This window comes from Prionailurus bengalensis, chromosome B2 (genome assembly GCF_016509475.1).
Source record: "Prionailurus bengalensis isolate Pbe53 chromosome B2, Fcat_Pben_1.1_paternal_pri, whole genome shotgun sequence".
Classification (NCBI taxonomy): domain Eukaryota; kingdom Metazoa; phylum Chordata; class Mammalia; order Carnivora; family Felidae; genus Prionailurus; species Prionailurus bengalensis.
The window spans coordinates 79,747,470-79,767,508 of NC_057349.1; the positions used below are offsets into that span (position 1 = coordinate 79,747,470).

General features: G+C 38.3%; 1 protein-coding gene across 1 annotated transcript; it reads left to right on the forward strand.

Annotated features, from left to right (window-relative positions):
• Window positions 1-2,636: 2,636 nt before the first annotated feature.
• Window positions 2,637-18,958, forward strand: PM20D2 (peptidase M20 domain containing 2). Its single transcript, XM_043591926.1, has 7 exons — window positions 2,637-3,430; window positions 5,520-5,668; window positions 12,677-12,819; window positions 14,114-14,268; window positions 16,372-16,507; window positions 17,534-17,641; window positions 17,853-18,958. The coding sequence occupies exons 1-7, from the start codon at window positions 2,975-2,977 to the stop codon at window positions 18,005-18,007; spliced, it is 1,302 nt and encodes a 433-aa protein (XP_043447861.1). The 5' UTR covers window positions 2,637-2,974; the 3' UTR covers window positions 18,008-18,958.
• The last annotated feature ends 1,081 nt before the right edge of the window (window positions 18,959-20,039 follow it).

Genomic DNA, 20,039 nt, shown 5'->3' on the forward strand with positions numbered 1-20,039 from the left:
TGGGTTAGCTTCTCTCCAGACCAAAGTCTGTTTCCAATTTATCTTTCACATAGCCATTAATTATTCTTCCAGAACAAATATCCAGTTTTGCCTCTCCCCTGCTTAATATCCAGTAGTCGCCCACTGTCTGGATAAAGTTTTATTTCTTTATCAGTGTGTACACGGTTCCTCCATGTTCCTTCACCCTCAATCAAAATTCACCTTTTCTGCTGAATTCTTAGCTCACTACTTTCTGCCAAAATGACAGTCAGGTTTTCGAAGATCTTAGCCCAGAAGTGGTTTTGTAATGTGCTGTCTAGTTTGAGTTGCATGTTTACATCAACTAGAGAGTTCTCTGGAGGAAACAGAAAGTATTCCAGGGGGAGAATGGCAGAGGGTGGGGGAGGACGGTTAGGGCGATGTTGCAAATGACCAATATCCTAGAGTGGCACCGTATTTTGCTTACTCTGCATGCTGGCAGTGATAATAGCCCCAAATCACCCAGTGCCAGGGTTTGGTTCTGGAGGAAGTTGTGCAGATTCCAAATATTGTTTTTTATTTAATGTTTATTTGTTTTTGAGAGAGATAGAGACAGAGAATGAGCGGGGTAGGGGCTGAGAGAGGGGGAAATAGAGGATCTGAAGCGAGCTCTGTGCTGACAGCAGACAGCCCAATGTGGGGCTCAAACTCACGAACCTCGAGATTGTGACCTGAGCTGAAGTCAGACCTTAACTGACTGAGCCACCCAGGCACCCCCAGGTTCCAAATATTGTTAAAATGAAAAGATAGTCGGTAAGATTCCCATGCACTTTGGGAACCAATTCCTTTATACTATATTTTTTAAGGTTTTCCTATAAGTTTTATTTATTTTCTGGTGAAATATCTACACCCTCTCATGGATGAAATCATTTTCACACCTTTTATTCCTTTCTCCCCTAGCACTTCTGAGGAGGATGCACATTCAACAAATTATCATAATTTATTAAATAAAAGGGTACAAAGCACCATGAGCAAAGCATATAGAGTGCCCACAATGGAAATCCAACACGCACGTGCATGCGTGTGCACACAAACGGAACAGACCTTGAAACGTATCTGTCTTTTCTCCAACTCAAGTGACAGCTTTGTTAATTTATGACCAGCAATATAAATAGCAGCTTCTATATAGAATTTATATGTATGCCTATTCTGTTGTTGTTTATAGCCGTCTGGTAAGAACAAGCAAACATGGGTTCTACTGATGTCAATAGGCAGAGTTGCTACAGCATATTTATTCAAAATAAGTGATTGCTGTGGGTTCTGATGTAAATAGACAAGCTACAGATACATTTATGAATTTGGATGTCTGCTTACATAAGCAATAAAGTATGGTGGCTACAAGCAGGCCACGGGGGGCCAGACTGGCTCCTGTTCCATCCTGGGTCCACTATTTACTATCTGTGTAATCTTGGACACTGCATCTGTAAAAATAATCACATTAACAACCTCATAGGTTGTTATGAGGATTAAATAAGTTAATACCTGTAAAGCATGTGGCACATGTTAAGTGCCTGCCACAGGGTCAATGCTCTACAAATGTTACCTATTGGTTTTGCTCACATAAAGCAATAATATTATATTTCATAGATAAAGGTGGGGGTTTTGTCAGAGGTATACCAGGGTATGATTTACTAAGTATAGACAAGGGAGTCCAGGGATTTAATACCACATTTGTTACCATCAGGGCTGAGATTTAGTTAAAGTGTTAACTGAGAATGACAGTATTTTCAGAGTTCGAATAGGACATTTACTCTGGTATTGTTAGCATATGAAATGGTTAAAACAGTAGTAGAGTCTTCACGTAGGCAGCTTCCCGTCGACTTACTTTCAAAAAAATGCACTTCTCTAATTATATGAATATATTGTGTCCCATTTAACCAAATTGTGACAAATTAAGGGAAGAGGTGGAAGTGCCTGAAAAGCTGATGGAAGCTTTCAAGATGCAGAACACCTTAGAATATCAACAACAGTTTGTTTTTCCTTCAGACTTTGGGTTTCATTCTGGAGGCAAACAAGAGTACGGTATCTTGAATTTCTTCACTGGGTAATTTAAAACCCGGTGATATTGTGCACAGCAGCTGCACACATCATGAGTTCAGCATCAATTACAAACGAAACTGGTCATATGTTGTCCTTCATAGCTGTTACTATGTTCAAATCAAAAACCCAAGTCAACAAAATGGTATGAATATTGACGACCATAAGTCTTTTTATCAACCCTTGGGTTTGGGCTTTAAACAAACCTTCATTTTTAAATTCTTAGTTCTTATCTACCCAAATAGACTATACTTGCTAATTACATACCCAGTCCATACTATACTCCAGTAAGTGTCCTTATGAGAAAACTATACAGAGTAGTTGCAACTTTTAGATAACACAGCAACCTCAAGAAGAAAGCGAGGGCAGTACTAAACACTTTAAGAGTATAGAATCTATAGACCAGTGTTCTTTGTATAGCATTTACATTGACATCTAGTTTTACGAACTAAAAACCTTGTATAACTTTAAATTGCTATTTTAGAAAGGGGAGTGGCGTTTTTCAAGGACTGTGTTCCACTTGGTCTCTCTCTGATGCCAACTAACCAATAAAGCCTTTCTCATTCTGCTGCTGTGGGAAACAAGCAACAACAGAAAAGTAATAATGAGTTGAAAACAATTCAGTCTCAAGCACAGCCAAGGAGATGAAAGCGAGAGTCCCAGAACACCTCTCTTCCCAGCGCTCCCGGCCCGGGGCGGAGCACTTGCCAGCCAGATGAGGTGGGAACCTTGTACCCTGCGAGGCGCTGGAGGCGGGGCCCCGGGACTGTTCCCCCCGGGAGCAGCGGAGCTGCGCTGTGGGCCCCTCCCGGATTCTAGCGGACGCCGGGCGCGGGCACTGGAGCGGGTGTGCAGTTAAAAGGCAGCTACCGAGCGGGCAGTCGAGCGGAGTGTTCGCGGGTCACCGGCTGCAGGCGCGATGAGACCGGGAGAGGAGCGGCCCTTGGAGGGGGGTGCTTGCAGCGGCGTCTCCCAGCTGGAGCTGCTGAAGCTGCGCGCCGCGGAGCGCATTGACGAGGCGGCCGAGCGCCTGGGGGCCCTGAGCCGCGCGATCTGGAGCGAGCCCGAGCTGGCCTACGAGGAGCACCGGGCCCACGGCGTGCTGACGCGCTTCTTCGAACGCGAGCCTCCAGCTGCCTCTTGGGCAGTGCAGCCGCACTACCAGCTGGCCACGGCCTTCCGCGCAGAGTGGGAGCCGCTGGGGGTCCGTGCAGCGCGGCGCCCGCTGCAGCTGGGCTTCCTCTGCGAATACGACGCGCTGCCCGGCATCGGGCACGCCTGCGGCCACAACCTGATCGCCGAGGTCGGGGCGGCAGCCGCGCTGGGCGTGAAGGGGGCCCTGGAGGGGCTCCCCGGGCCGCCTCCGCCGGTGAAGGTGAGGTGGGGTCCTGGCGCGGGATTTTCATCGCCTGCCCAGACCGGGTCGTACCCGGGGACGGCGGGACCCGGCGCTTCCCGTGCGCACCTGCCGCCTCGGAGTCCCGGCCTCGCTTTTGCCAGAAGGCAGAACTCCTGGATCAAAGTCAGTAGTGCTTGAGGTGCCGACCCAGCGACTCTTTGCAGATTTTTGTTTCCTCTTCGGTAGTTGTAAACGATTGAGTAGACTGGCCCTAAGGAAAGAACTTAGGACCAAGCCTGGTTTTCGTTGTGATTTATTTTTGGTAACAGAATTAACTGCGATTTGCTGACGAGGTTGTGCAATCTCTGGAAGAAGTAGTTATTGTAGGGAAACCTCCAGCCCCTCTTTATTAGGCTCCAAAACCTCTTTTGTTCGTGGCAGGCATAGGAGCTGTTGTGATTCGAATCGTTGGTGTTTGGATAGGAATTTTTCAGTCATTGCAACTACCAAACCTTCCCTCAAAAATTGGAGAAGTGAATGAATACTACCTAGATGAGTTCATCCTTAAGTTTTAATATTTATTTCATGATATTAAGAAATTTCTCCTTTAAGTGGGGAAATGTCATTTATGCTTGTTGTAGGGCAAGTTTAATCTCGTGTTACTGTGTTTTTTCAGATGGTATTCTTCATTCTGCGATCTAATTCAATCATCAACATTTGGCTTAATAAGGGCAAGGCTGATGTTTTATTTTCATATTCTATAGCCCATTTTTTCCCCAATGTCAGTAACTTTTCTCTTTTATCTTAACAGTTCCATCTTTTGTAGCTTTTTCTCTTTAGCTGCCTTCTCTTTTCTGCTTCTGGCGGCTTGTTTTTTGCATCTGGGTAGGTTTTTGTTTTGGGGGGGCGGGTCCTTTGCTATTGCATGAAACACGGGAGAGATTTAATTTTAACCAGACTTATGAAAGATTCAGAGACGTCAGCAAGATTTAACTTGAAGTCATCAAATTTAAGGAGTCAAGGGTTCAGAGTAGAAAGCAGGTTCAATTATGAGTTCGAGTGCTTTGTAACTTCCAAAGAAGGCTCGACTTTGGGAAATGTACACCTTTGAATGGTAATGCACAGTTTTAGCAAGGTTATCAGTCCTCTCTTAAAATGGAATTTATGTTGATTCCCTTAACAAGCCAAGACTTTTTCCAATTTGTTTCATTGTATTCCTGTATATGATCTTGAAAGTGTATTAGTTGTTTATAATTTTTCTTTGCTCTTAAAAATTGTTTGAAGAAGTTAAGTTTAAATATCAAAGTAAAATGTTTATTCTGTAAAGTTCTCTTTTGTTTAATTAGGTGTTTGGTGACCAGTAAATCTGCCTGGTTGAACTGGTGGAATCGAATTAGTAAGTTTGTGTAATAGTCGGCTGTTTCTAACTGTGGTGTTAAGGTTTATTTAATGTTCATTATAAAGGTTTAATCAGTTAAGATCTTTTAATGAATTAGCTTAGTAAGGAATCAAGAGTTCAGGTCTGAGGATCAGAACATCTAATCCTTGCTCTGCCTGGAGACTTGCAGTGTGTCCTGGGACAAAACACTTCACTCCATGCCTCAAAACCACCATCTCTGACATCCCTGAAATGATGACATATACTGCTCACCTACCTCACAGGGTTGTTGTGGGGATAACTAATAAGCAACTGGAACGTTCCTAACCAGTAAAGTGTTTATGAATAATTATATACATTACTAAAAGACTTAGTCAAGAAGAAGCTTTAAGAAATAAGTCCTAAAGAATTTTGAGGAATTAATTCAGTATATAGTATTTATCTTTTTTCATCTTTGCCTTTAGTTATATAAAATTGAGTTATAAAATTAGGAAAAGTTTCCTGGTGTAGCTTTAGTGCATACTTTGTGCCAAATTGGTATAATAATGTAAATTTAAATGTGTAGTTAACTTAGCACCGTAGATTTATGCCCACTGCATTATTTAAGTGTCAGAGAACAACACCTCTCTCCATAGTTCAAGGACTTTAATGTAGGTTGTGAATACCTATGCAAGGGAACCTGTTTGATATTTTCCTGCGAGGATTTTGTTGTTGTTGTTTTGCTCTGACACAGGTATATCCTTCTAGGTAGTTGTCCTGGGAACGCCTGCAGAAGAAGATGGTGGTGGCAAAATTGATTTAATTGAAGCAGGGGCTTTTAAAAATCTTGATGTTGTTTTTATGGCCCACCCATCCCAAGAGAATGCTGCTTATTTACCTGATGTGGCTGAACATGAGTGAGTAATCAAGTTGAAATAAGCTCCTTAGTGGAAAAGACTATTAAGATATTTCTGTGTCCTAACTGGAGACTAAAACCCGGTACTTATATATTGAAAAAGTAAGTTGAAAAATGATGATGTGATGCCTTACTTGATTTCCATTGAATAACATTTGGTAAGCCTCTTCTATTTGAGATGGTGTTTGTAATTGGACTATTAACCTAGTGCATGGGGCACCTGGGTGGCTGAGTCGGTTAAGTGTCCTGACTCTTGATTTTGGCTCGGGTCATGATCTCATGGTCGTGACACTGAGCTCCGCATCAGGCTCCATGCTGAGTGTGGACCCTGCTTGGGATTCTCTCTGCCCCTCCCCTGTGTACGTACACACTCTCTCTCAAAATAAATAAACACTAAAAAAATAGTGCCTAAAAAGCATTAAGACCAGCAAACAGAATATGTTGACGCTCGTATTCTATTCTGAACTATCTGAGAGCAATTAGGTTTCTAGAAAACATCTATCCTTTGACATGGGTTGTCTTTGCAACTGAATAGATTTGTAAGAGGCAGCTTTATTAGGGGCGTCTGGGTGGCTCAGTCGGTTGAGCATCTGACTTCGGTTCAGGTCATGATCTCACAGCTCGTGGGTTCGAGCCCCACGTCAGGCTCTGTGCTGACAGCTCAGAGCCCAGAGCCTGCTTCAGAATATATGGCTCCCTCTCTCACTCTTTGTCCTTCCCCTGCTCATGCTCTCTCTCTCTCAAAAATAAATAAACATTAAAAAAAAAAAAAAGAGGCAGCTTTATTAGACTTGGGAAGAAAACACACTTCTCTAGTTTACTTCTTGTAATTTGAGTTCTTTGCAAAGAGGGTAAATTATATTTCTGAGAGAAAAGACAGAAACTAGCTGTGGATTTTAGTGGAATTTGCATCTGTACTCTTCTGATTTGTCCGGTGCCAAAACATTTTATTTATTTTCCTCTATGTGGAAGAGCTCACTTTTTTGGATCGCTGAAGTGGATTGAAGTTTGCACACCAGAAGTTTCAGTCACAGTAGTTAATGGGCCAGTCACTGGGCCAGTCTCCAGGAGCCACTGTTGATCTGCTTCAGGAAAACCACATGTTCTCCTCTGTGGGAGCTAGGGAGTGATAAAACCATTGCATCTGTGCTTCTAGGTGGTACTCACGTATCTTCCAGCTCAGAATGACCCCAGGCCTTGTTTTCACAGGATGACCATTTTAATCTTCCTTCTTATCACCAAGAGTTGATGCTGTGGCAGCAGGAAGAATCTTTCAACTTTGGTTTTGGGGGTAGTGCATACTGGAACACCTGCAGAGGATCTTAGAGGTTAGAAGTCTCTGCCAAGGCCTCTGGCTAGAAGAGGCCTGCAGCTGTAGGCTTACCAGCCCGTTAGCCTTCTAGGACTTCGAGTTGGGCTTCTTGGCCTTGATCCATCAGCCCAGTTGGCCTCAGGCCTTTTCTTAGTCTCTGGCTTCTTAGAGTTTTCACTGGCCATCTGTTAAGATGGAAAAGGGAACAAGAATACAAACTAATTTTTGAAAATATTATGATCTTTTCATCCTAAAAATCTCCAACAATAAGTAAGATAAAACACTAGGTTCATATTGACCACCTTTCCTGCATCTTGTCCCTTCTTGAGAGGCATATATCCTTCCAGGACTTTTTTTTTTTTTAAACGTTTTACTTATTTTTGAGACAGAGAGAGACAGAGCATGAACAGGGGAGGGTCAGAGAGAGGGAGACACAGAATCTGAAACAGGCTCCAGGCTCCGAGCCATCAGCCCAGAGCCCGACGCGGGGCTCAAACTCACAGACTGCGAGATCGTGACCTGACCTGAAGTTGGACACTTAACCAACTGAGCCACCTAGGCGCCCCCTTCCAGGACTTTTTGAGCATAGTTATAAACCTAAATAGGTACATATATAAATTGAATTTTAAGGGAGGATTCTTTTTTCCCCCTTAAATATTCTGCTAAATATATTGTTGGTCTGGCTCTTCCTTTTGATTTTTTTAAGTTTATTTACTTATTTTGAGAGACAGAGAGAGAGGGAGTACCAGTGGGTGCATGTGCAGGGTAGGGGCAGAGAGAGAAAGAATAATCCCAAGCAGGCTCCACACTCAGCACAGAGCCTGAAGCAGGACTCAATCCCACTAACTGTGAGATCATGGATACTCAGTGGACTGAGCCACCCAGGCACCCCCCCATCAGTTTGTTTAAAATACACTTTTTGTCTTATTTTTCCTTTCCTTTTCCTATGTTCATCTGTTTTGTTTCTTAAATTCCACATGAGTGAAATCATATATTTGTCTTTGACTTATTTCGCTTAGCATAATACATTCTAGTTCTATTCACGTTGTTGCAAATGGCAAGGTTTTATTCTTTTTGATTGCCAAGTAATATTCCATACTTGGGCTATTGTTGATAGCACTGCTGTAAACACTGGGGTGCTTTGAATCATCATTTTGTATCGTTTGGGTAAACACCTAATAGTGCAGTTGCTGGGCCATAGGGTAGTTCTATTTTTAATTCAAAAAAAATTTTTTAATGTTTTATTTATTTTTGAGCAACAGAGACAGAGCACGAGTGGGGGAGGGGAAGGGAGAGGAGACACCGAATCTGAAGCAGGCTTCAGGCTCTGAGGTGTCAGCACAGAGCCCGATGAGGGGCTTGAACTCACAAACCATGAGATCATGAACTGAGCAGAAGTTAGATGCTTAACTGAGCCACCCAGGAGCCCCTATTTTTAATTTTTTGAGGAACCTCCATACGTTCTTCAGAGTGGCTGTACAGTTTGCATTCCCACCAATAGTGCAAAAGTGTTCCCCTTTTTCTGCATTCTCGCCAATGTCTGTTGTTTCCTAGCCATTCTGACAGGTGCAAAGTAGTATCTCATTGTGGTTTTGATTTGTATTTCCTTGATCATGAGTGATGTAAAGTATCTTTTCAGGTGTCTTTTAGTATCTGGATGTCTTCTTAGGAAAAGTGTCTATTCCTGTCTTTTGCCTATTTCTTGACTGGATTATTTATTTTTTGGGTGTTGAGTTTGATAAGCCTTTTTAATAGATTTTGGATACTAACCCTTTATCTGATATGTCATTTGCAAATGTCTTCTCCCATTTTGTCCATTGCCTTTCAGTTTTGTTGATTGTTTCCTTCACTGTGCAGAAGGCTTTTATCTTGATGAAATCCCAATAGTTCATTTTGCTTTTGTTTTCCTTGCCTCCAGAGACCTGTCAAGTAAGAAGTTGCTGTGGCCAGGGTCAAAGAAGTTGTTGCATGTTTTCTCCTCAAGGAGTTTGATGGTTTCCCATCTTACATGTGGGTCTTTCATTGATTTTGAGTTTATTTTTGTGAATGGTGTATGAAAGTGGTCCGGGTTCATTCTTCTGCATGTCACTGTCCAGTTTTCCCAGCACCATTTGCTAAAGAAACTGTCTTTTTCTCATCGGATATTCTTGCTTACTTTGTCAGAAATTAGTTGGTCATACGTTTGTGGATCCATATCTGGGTTTTCTATTCTGTTCCATTGATTATGTGCCTGTTTTCATGCCAGTACCATACTGTCTTGATGATTACAGCTTTGTGTAAAACAGCTTGAAGTCCAGAATTGTGATGCCTCCAGCTTTGATTTTCTTTTTCAACACTACTTTGGCTATTCAGGGTCTATTCTGGTTCTATACAAATTTTAGGATTGTTCTAGCTCTGTGAAGAATGCTGGTGTTATTTTAATAGGGATTGCATTGCATGTGCAAATTGCTTTGGGTAGTATCAACATTTTAACAACATTTGTTCTTCAAGTCCATGGGCATAGAATGTTGTCTTTTCCATTTCTTCGTGTCTTCTTCAATTTCTTTCATAAGCTTTCTATAGTTTTTCAGCATACAGATCTTTTACCTCTTTGGTTAGGTTTATTCTTAGGTATGTTATGGTCTTTTGTAGAATTGTAGATGGGATTCATTCCTTGATTTCTCTTCATGCTGCTTCATTATTGACATACAGAAATGCAACCGGTTTTCTGTATGTTGATTTTATATCCTGCAACTTTGCTGAATTCATGTATCCGTTCTAGCAGTTTTTTGGTGGAGTCTTTCGGGTTTTCCACGTAGAGGATCATGTCGTCTGTGAAGAGTGAAAGTTTGACTTCTTTGCCAATTTGGATGCCTTTTATTTCTTTTTGTTGTCTGATTGCTGAGGCTAGGACTTCCAGTACTGTGTCGAATAACAGTAGTGAGAGTGGACATCCTGTCATGTTCCTGACCTTAGGGGGAAAGCTTTCAGTTTTTCCCCATTGAGGATGATATTAGCTGTGGGTCTTTCTTATATGGCCTTTATGGTGTCAAGATATGTTCACTCTATCCCTTTCTTGAGGGTTTTTATCAACAAAGGATGCTGTATTTTGTCAAATGCTTTTTTTTTTTGCATCTATTGAGAGGATCATATGGTTCTTATTCTTTCTTTTATTAATGTGGTATATCACGTTGATTGATTTGCAAATATTGAACAGGCCCTGCAGCCCAGGAATAAATCCCACTTGATCATGATAAATAATTGTTTTAATGTACTGTTGAATTTGGTTGCTAGATCTTGTTGAGAATGTTTGCATCTGGGTTCATCAGGGATGTTGGCCTATAATTCTTCTTAGGGGGATCTTTGGTTTTGGAATCAAGGTAATGCTGTCTTCATAGAATGAGTTTGGAAACTTTCCTTCCATTTCTGTTTTTTGGAACATTTTGAGAAGAATAGGTGTTAACTTTTCTTTAAATGTCTGGTAGAATTCCCCTGGGAAGCCATCTGGGTCAGCATTCTTGTTTGTTGGGAGATTTTTTTTTTTTTTAATTTTTTTTTTCAACGTTTTTTATTTATTTTTGGGACAGAGAGAGACAGAGCATGAACGGGGCAGGGGCAGAGAGAGAGGGAGACACAGAATCGGAAACAGGCTCCAGGCTCTGAGCCATCAGCCCAGAGCCTGACGCGGGGCTTGAACTCACGGACCGCGAGATCGTGACCTGGCTGATGTTGGACGCTTAACCGACTGCGCCACCCAGGCGCCCCTGTTGGGAAATTTTTGATAACTGATTCAATTTCTTTGCTGGTTATGGGCCTGTTCAAATTTCCCATTTCTTCCTGTTTCAGTTTTGGTAGTGTGTGAGTTTCTAGGAATTCGTCCATTTCTTCCAGATTGCCCAGTTTGTTGGCATACAATTTTTCATAGTATTTCTTATAATTGTATTTTTGTGGTGTTGATTGTGATCTCTCCTCTTTCATTTGTGATTTTATTTATTTGGGTCCTTTCCTTTTTCTTTTATGATAAAGCTGGCCAGGAGTTTATCAGTTTTATTTATTCTTTCAAAGAACCAGCTCTTAGTTTCATTGATCTGTTCTACTGGTTTTTTTTGTTTGTTTGTTTGTTTGCTTCTATATTGTTTATTTCTGCTCTAATCTTTCTTATTTCCCTCCTTCTGCTGGCTTTGTGTTTTATTTGCTGTTCCTTTTCTAGCGCCTTTAGGTGCCTTTAGGTGTGAGGTTAGATTATATATTTGGGACCTTTCTTGCTTCTTGAGATAGGCCTGATTTGCAATATACTTTACTCTTAGAGGGAGACAAACCATAAGAGACTCTTAAATACAGAGAACAAACTGAGGGCTACTGGAGGGGAAGGGAGTTGGGAGGATGGGCTAAATGGGTGATGGGCCTTAAGGAGGGCACTTGTGATGAGTACTGGTGTTGTATGTAAGTGATAAATCACTAAATTCTGCTCCTGAAACTAATACTACACTGTATGTTAATTAACATGAATTTAAATTACTAAAATAAATAAAAAGTAAAATATGCTCTCTAAAATGTTTTAAAATACACTAAAAATACTAATGCTGAAAAAAATAACCATTAACACTTATTTTCCTATAGTTTGTTGTATGTTAATTACACTTAGATTTGAACCCTGAAAGAAATGGTGCTAGAGCCATTTTCATAAAGGTCATCCTCTTCCATTTTATATTTATCACCAGTTTTGTTAAAATTCCAGTTTCAAGGTGATGGTGATAAGATATATATCAAGGAACTAACAAATATCCTAAAATCTTAAAAATATATTTGGATGCTTTTAACTTGTTTTTATTTTGCCAGCAGAATGTTTTGAATTCATCAAGGAATATGAGCATGCCAAGGATTCTTGAATCTAGTTTGTTAAAAAAAAAAAACTAAGTCTAGAATAGCTTTTTGGTAATTTAAATGTGGGTACTATTACTTAGGCTTAAAAAGTGTTGCCTATACAAGTCATCTTTATAAATAACTATTTAATATGCAATCCTTTCTTTAACCCTTGCTTTTTATTGTATCTGAGTAGTTAAATTGGTATGAGAACTATTTGGAAGTGCAGTAACATAACTGATAAAATTTTGAGATATTAGTGATGCAGGTGTTTTGGAACACTAATAAAATGTTGGTCAGGAACAACTGACTTAATGCTAGAATATCTTAGGATATTGTGAGTGTAATCTGGTGTTCAGAGGTTGTCTTAATTCATTTCAGGTTGTCACCTATTTCTGTTTTCCTTCACCTGCCCTCCCCCACTTAAGATAGAATTATCTGAGTTTAGCAGACATTTTATATAGAGTTATTACTATGCAGTGTAGAAGGAGACAGGAGCCCTCTTTTTGTAATTCCAGTGCCTAATGCAGAATTGCATGTTTGTTTGAATTGAGTTGTGTACAAATTAAATTTCTATTGGGGGTTGGTTGAACAAAATTCTCTCTCTCTCTCTCTCTCTCTCTCTCTTTCCTCTTTTTTGGAATGCTTTCTTTGTGTCAGTCACTGTATTACATAATAGTAAACTACAACTAAGGTATATAAATTGCTGTGTTATTTCTACAAATGATTTGCAAATAAAAATTCCAGCAGTGTTACTTAATTCTGAATACTTGTTGGGTAATTCTAATTTACGGTACCTGGATTTTCTTTAGTGACTTTGAAAAGAGTAATTCCAAATGATGTTTTGTTTCCTAGTGTGATTGTGAAATACTATGGAAAAGCATCTCATGCTGCTGCATATCCCTGGGAAGGAGTAAATGCATTAGATGCTGCCGTTCTCGCCTACAACAATCTGTCTGTGTTGAGACAGCAAATGAAACCAACCTGGAGAGTTCATGGTACGAATGTCAAGTATGTTGTGTAATGGATGGTGCTTAATATATTTCAGTGCCATGTAATTAACATTTGATTTTTAAAAATTGTAAACATTTTATATACTTTATATGAATATTCCAAACTTTTTAAACAGTTTCCAAAATTCATTTGACAGGATACTAGGATGTTTGTATGTGTTGGCTAAGAAAACAATCAAAAAAGTATTTATGTATAAATGGAATGGTCATTTTGAGTATTAGAGATAATGTTTTATGTAAGGATGTACATGTTTTCTGTGGGTATTTGAAAGTTGGATCTTGATTTTCCAGTTATCCTCACTGTTTTTTAATGGTAACAAATCATTTTCTCAATTTAAAAAAGTTATGGTTACTGGTTTTATTTTCTCAAGTGCTGATAAAATGAGTAACATCTTTTTAAATTATGTGTATCACCTTAATGTAACTACAGTAATAAAGTATGATCTTAAAGGTATGAATTTATTTTTTAGTTATTTTCTTATGATTTGGGAAACCGTTATACTTTAATATCTATTTTTTTACCTGATTTTGTTATAGGCTTAAATTAGTTTGTAATTGCACTTTGACCAATGTCCTACCTTAGTTTTTCTAAGAGAAATATGTAAAAATAATAATTTTTAAGGCAGATCAAATAAATTTAGATTTTGTGTATCTATTTCAGTTATTATTTTGAATGGATAAATCTTTCCTCTCAGTATAGTTCCAAATAAATGTATTTGTTTTGACAGTTAATAGCACTTAGTGATCTTTGACCTGCATCGGTTTCTTGCTAGTGTAAAAATTATGTACCCAGAGCTAAATACCATTGAAAATATTCATAGGAATATGGAAATATGAGGATAATTATAGAACCTTGTGCCATTTTTTTCTTTTAAGTCAAAAGTTTATCAAAACGTACAACTATTACTACTTTATTAAGCCTACTGAGATAAACTCTTTCAGAAGTCTTAAGATTGTTATAAAAGTTTCTAAGAGTTTCTTTATAATCATGCAACATAATTTCTCAACATCTTTAAATTCCTTAGAGTTAAGTATGGATAGACAATTTTTTATCTCTTAGCCAGAAAGCATTGCCCTATGTATAGAAACTTTTGTACAAAAAAAAAAAAAAAAGAAAAAATTTTGTACAGCACATCAAAAATCATTGATTGGTATATCTGTGAAGCTAATAAATTGAAATTGTTTTTCTTCATGTACATATTGAAAATTCTATGGGTGTATTTAAACTTAAAGAAATGGTCTCCAAGCTCAATTTCAGTAATTTGGTTCTTTTTTGTAGGCATAATAAAAAGTGGTGGTGTAAAACCCAATATCATTCCGTCTTATTCTGAATTAATCTATTACTTCCGTGCACCCTCAATGAAAGAACTTCCAGTTTTGACCAAAAAGGCAGAAGATTGCTTCAGAGCTGCAGCTTTGGCTACTGGGTGTACAGTAAGAACTTTTAAGAGTTAATATAAGTTATAATCAGAGGTATATCTATATGGGCTGGAGTTAAGTTAGAGTATTATTAAATTAGATTAGAACCTAACTTGCCCCTTTTTCATTTGTCAATGTTTAGAGTATGTAAGATCAGTTGAGTGAATGGGTGATGTGAAAGTCTTTAATTCATACTTGTTTTACTCAGTGCCCACATAGAAAGGACTATAGTCATCTTATTGCACTGTAATTAGAATAATTCTTGATAATGCTGAGTTCCCTGCCTTTTTGGAAGATATAGCCTTCCTTATTGGCAGTTGTGTTTTCAGAATTGCTCAGTATAGTTCCTATAAAGGGAACTTTATGGCAAAATCAGCAAAAGCTGTTTCGGGTGAAATTATTAGATATGTGCAGTAACGATATAAATACTTATGGCTTGCTGGAATGAAGGTTAAAATAGATGCAGAAGTTAGTGAAGAAATGTTGTTCATTTAAACCATAAAGTCAGTGACGTTTCTGTGCCAGTCACGTAGGGTATACAGCAGAACGAGAAGTTTCAGAATTACATCAGTCTTTTCCTGGGCGGAGGTTGTAGTCTAGTGGGAGAGACAGGATCTGGGTCTGTGCCTCTCAGCCTACTGATTTGGTAACTTTAGAAAACACCATTTAATAACTTTGGGCCTCCATTTTCTCTTGAAAAAGGGAGATAATAATATACTTTATGTTCTTGTGAAAATTAAATGAGAGAATATTTGTTAAGAGTTAGGGCCTAGACCTCATACTTACAACTTATTTGTTTCTGCTCTCAGATGTATGATTTGTTCACATAGTAATAGTGTCTCACAGTACTAGTGATTCTCAGCATATATGGTAAGTGTCCAGAGAGTAAAAAATTAATCCTTTGTCCCTTATTTATGAGACCAGTGTTCTAACCCCTGAGCTACAGAGCCAATCCTTTATCCCTTATTTATAATTATAAATATAAATATTGATAGAATAAACACATGAACTATTACCGTTAACTCCGAATCTCAAGGCATAATATTCTCTTAGGATAAGGTTCATTGTTACTGGATTTTAATCTATATTTTAAATAGTCTCTTAATAACTTTTTATATTTGGCTGACTTGTAATACATGAATGACTATTATATATTATAAGTGTGTTCTTTCTTTCTTTCTTTCTTTCTTTCTTTCTTTCTTTCTTTCTCTCTTCCTCTCTTTCTCTCTTTCTTTTTTTTAAGTTTATTTTGAGTCAGACTCAACCAAATGAGTCACCTAGATGCCCCGGTTGTCATTATTTCTAGCTTAGATGTTGCTAAGAGTAGAAGAAATGTCAGCCCTGCCATTTTATAATTGACTTTTACTAATGTTATGGCTATTGCCTTTAGTTTGTGGAACTATTATCCATTTTGATTTAATCAAAAGTAAATCTATAAATCCTCTTAACTGTGTACCTATAAACTGCTTATAATTCTTGACACACTGAAACACTGAAGTTAATAAATGAGGACACTGGGTTCCTGGTGGCTCAGTCGGTAGAGCATGCAACTCTTGATCTCAGGGTTGTGAGTTCGAGCCCCACATTGGGTGTAGAGATTACTTTTAAAAATAAATAAATAATAAATGAGGACCATAGCCAACCCTTCTTCATCATAAACCTGTCTCTCCTAGGTACTTTTATATCTTTTGGACCAGTTATTGGTGTCAGTGTTGGCTTATATTTTGAATATGAGTAAAGCTTAATTTTTTTCTTTAAGAGGCTGCAGTCTAGAGCAGTGTTCCTCAGTGTCTGCTCTTTGGACCACCTGCATCAGAATTACTTGGGGGTCCTGGTTAAAATGGAGATTCCTGGGCTTCCCCCACACCCTATATAAGTTACTGAAGTTGAGACTTACTGGCTGGGAGAGTGAGGTGACATCATGTTGTTTGGTGCATATGTAACATGAAGGGGATAGGGCCTGAGGGAAATCTTATTACCGATTTTTTTAAGGTAAAATATTTAAGAGAATTTATATCTGTAAGGGAAAGTGTACCCTCTTAAACCTCTTGCTGATTTGAAAATTAGATAGTGAATTTGAGTTTTTTATTTCAGAATTTGTCTTACGATTTTTTTTAGGTAGAAATTAAAGGTGGAGCACATGATTATTACAATGTTCTTCCCAATAAGAGCCTATGGAAAGCTTATATTGAAAATGGAAAAAAACTGGGAATAGAATTTATTTCAGAAGATGCAATGTTGAATGGCCCTTCAGGTAATCAGGTTCTTTCATATATACTATGTTGCACTGTTTGAGGAAGGAAAATACCATCTTTGGTTAGAGGGTTTTGTTCGACAGCTTTGGAGATAGGGAGGTATTGCTCTTAACAATATTTTTCACAAACTGAATGGTTAGGGGAATGAAACTAAAGAACTCTTCAGTGAATGTAAAGTGTTAAATGAGCAGATTTGTTTTTAGAAATAGCGTACTATTTCCTTTGTATTCTAAATAGTTCTAGTGTTTAAATTCGCTTAGTTCTAATTTTAAAGTAAGCTACTTAAAGGAGAAATAGAATTTTAATTCATTGTCAGTCCTCAGTAAGCAGGCTAGCAAGTAGTTATAAGGAGGCATGCCAGTTGCTGAGGAGTAATTATTATGGTTGTTTACTACTAGTTGTTTAGTAAACAACTTAGAATTTAAATAATTATATTGGGGACTATTTTAGAGTTTTTCCTTTTTAAAAGGATCATTTCTAATATGTTTCCATGTTAGAGATGTATCTCCTCAAATATAACAATAAATGCTGATGAAGTGGACTCAAAAGGACTTGGCCATAGAAATGGGGTGTTGATGTCATTTACTGAGATAAGGAGTTCAAGAGAAAGCAGGTTGGGGTATGCTATGTTGGTATATATTATTAGTATGTTAAGTTTGATGTGCGTACAGGATTTCTAAGGGGAACTGTTCAGTAGCCTGTGGAACCCCCAAATGATGCCTAGGTTGGAGATGTAGGAGTTGGCAATATCTGAAAAGTAATTAAAAACACAGGAGTATTTGGTGTGCTGGTGATTGCCAGCACTTAGGAGACAGGTAAAGGAAGCAACTTAGAGGAGACAGATAGTGACCAGAGAAAAGGCCAGACAATCAGGAGAAGTCAAGTCATGGAAGCCAAAGGAGTAGAGAATTTCTAGAAGGAAAGGAGTGGCAAATCATGTCTGGTGCTATAGAGAATGGATAAGTATGGTCTGGCATCTATTGGACTAACAATTAGAAACCCATGGATTGTCTTACTTTTCTAAGGATCTACTGATTTTGGAAATGTTACTTTTGTGGTTCCTGGGATTCATCCATATTTTTACATTGGATCTAATGCCTTGAATCATACAGAACAATATACTGAAGCTGCAGGTATGTGTTATTAGAAGTGAATGTGTGGGCATATGTTCTCTTTTTGTGGTAATAGCTCCATGTTTTTTCATTAGCTAACTTTACCTCAGAAAATACTGTATTGTGGTGGGCATTTCAAGAGGCAGTTTAGATATCGAGAGCTAACCTGAAAACCGATGTATAAATTTATCATAAATAGGGAGGTTTCTTCATTATTTTCTCCACCTTTTAGGGTCACAAGAAGCTCAGTTCTACACTTTGCGTACAGCCAAAGCTCTGGCAATGACTGCGTTGGATGTTATTTTTAAACCAGAGTTGCTGGAGAGAATCAAAGAGGACTTTAAATTGCAACTTCGAGAAGAAGAGTTTTTAAATACAGTAGAATAAAAGGAAGACCTAGGAGCCACTTATGGATCATTAAGAAGTACTGATTTTTTTCTTGAATCTTTTTTAATAATGGAGGAGGGTGTGCTTAATTTTTAGTCTTAAGGGAATCAAATTCCTCTTACCTGAAGAGGGAGGCCATGATCCATGATGCAGAGAAAACACATTACCTCATATCTAAAATGAAAAATTTCAGGGACGCCTGGCTGGCTCATTCGGAGGAGTGTTCAACTTTTGATCTCAGGTGGTTGTTGAGTTTGAGCTGATACGTAATGGCTTTTCTTTTCTTTTCTTTTCTTTTCTTTTCTTTTCTTTTCTTTTAAGATTTTAAGTAATCTCTACATCCAACATGGGGCTCAAACTCACAAAGCCACAAGATTAAGAGTTGCACGCTCCTCTGACTGAGCTAGCTGGGCACCCCTGTAATGGCATTTCTTTTTCTTTTTCCATTTCTTTTACGATGGCATTTCTTAATCTGGATGATCCATGGCTTATCCGTGATAATATTTTATAAATTCATATGTTGTGGAGCTATATTTTAAAAGATCAGGGGATTTCAAACTTTATATTTAGAATTGATCCATGAAAGATTTTTTTTTCTTTCTTTCTTTCTTTCTTTCTTTCTTTCTTTCTTTCTTTCTTTCTTCCTTTCTTTCTTTTGGTATAGGATGGTAAAATAATTTTAAAATTATTTTAAAATTAAAAATTTTTAAATTCAGATTCTAAATTTAGGAAAAGTTCATTTTGAACATCTGATTGTATCTATGTTGACTTAGAGAATCTTTTCATTGATAGTAAAAGCAGGATTTTAATCAGAAATGCTGTGGGAAACAACTAGAAGTTCAGTACAAAGAATAAGCTTCAGTTTTACCATTTGAAGGAAAATGAATATGTTTTTTTTTTTTTTTTTTACATAATTAACTCTGAGAAGTGGCATTAAAGTGCTATTCCTAATTCTGTATTTCTGTATTAGGAAAACATATAGACAGATAGGGTTAGACTTTTCCTGTGAAGTGTTTGCTTGGTAGCATATTCTAGAGGGACTTACTGAGAAAGGAGCAATGTCCATTTGCTTTGAGTGTCAGCGTCATGTAACTGGTCACCTCTACCCAGCAGCCCTATTCAGACTTCTGCTCAGAAGTCAGCCTGTCCAGTTTACTGAGTTTAAGGGACAGAATTCTAAGCCTTCTTAGGCCCCATGCTCTCTCAATATTAATTTAAAAGTATTCTAAGTTTTTCTTGGTTCTTACTGTGAGTTTCTTGAACATGGTAAAAGAATGTGAAAAAAGTACCCGGTAAAACAAATCCTTTAAGCTGTGAATATAGTAAACCTCTAGTGTACTTTGTTTTAAAGGAACTCCTCAAAGTTGAGTGTATTCCAAAAACATAAGGGGAAAGAGAAAAGTAAGCGTTTGGCCTCTTCTGCCACAAGCAAGTCACTCAGGGCCAGGAGCCTTGAGGTCCCCACTTGGAAAGTTAGATCACTTATCCCTACAGTCCTTTGAACTTCTAAGTTCCTGTTCGATCTGAGATTATTTAAAATTGAAAAAAAAGACAGGTGTAATTTTGGGGACAGTTAGTAGTTGAGAATTGCTTTTCTTCTATATCAAGGGACTACAAGCTATGGCCTCATTTGGTAAGCACCTGATTATATATGGCCAGCATGCTAAAAGTAATCCTTACCTTTTTTTTTTTTTAATATTTGTTTATTCTTGAGAGGGAGAGAGGCAGAGCACCAGTGGGGGATGGGGAGAGTGAGAGAGGGACACAGAGTCTGAAGCAAGCCCCTGGTTCTGAGCTGTCAGCACAGAGCCTGATGCGGGGCTTGAACTCACGAGCCATGAGATCATGACCTGAGCTGAAGTTGGATGCTCAACCACCTGAGCCACTCAGGCACCCCAATCCTTACATTTTTAAGGGATCATAAGGGAAAAAAAAGCATCAGAGACCAAGACCAGATCATGTGACCTCTAAAACTTAAAATATTTACTACCTGGCCCTTTATTTTACTTATTTTTTTTTCAATATATGAAGT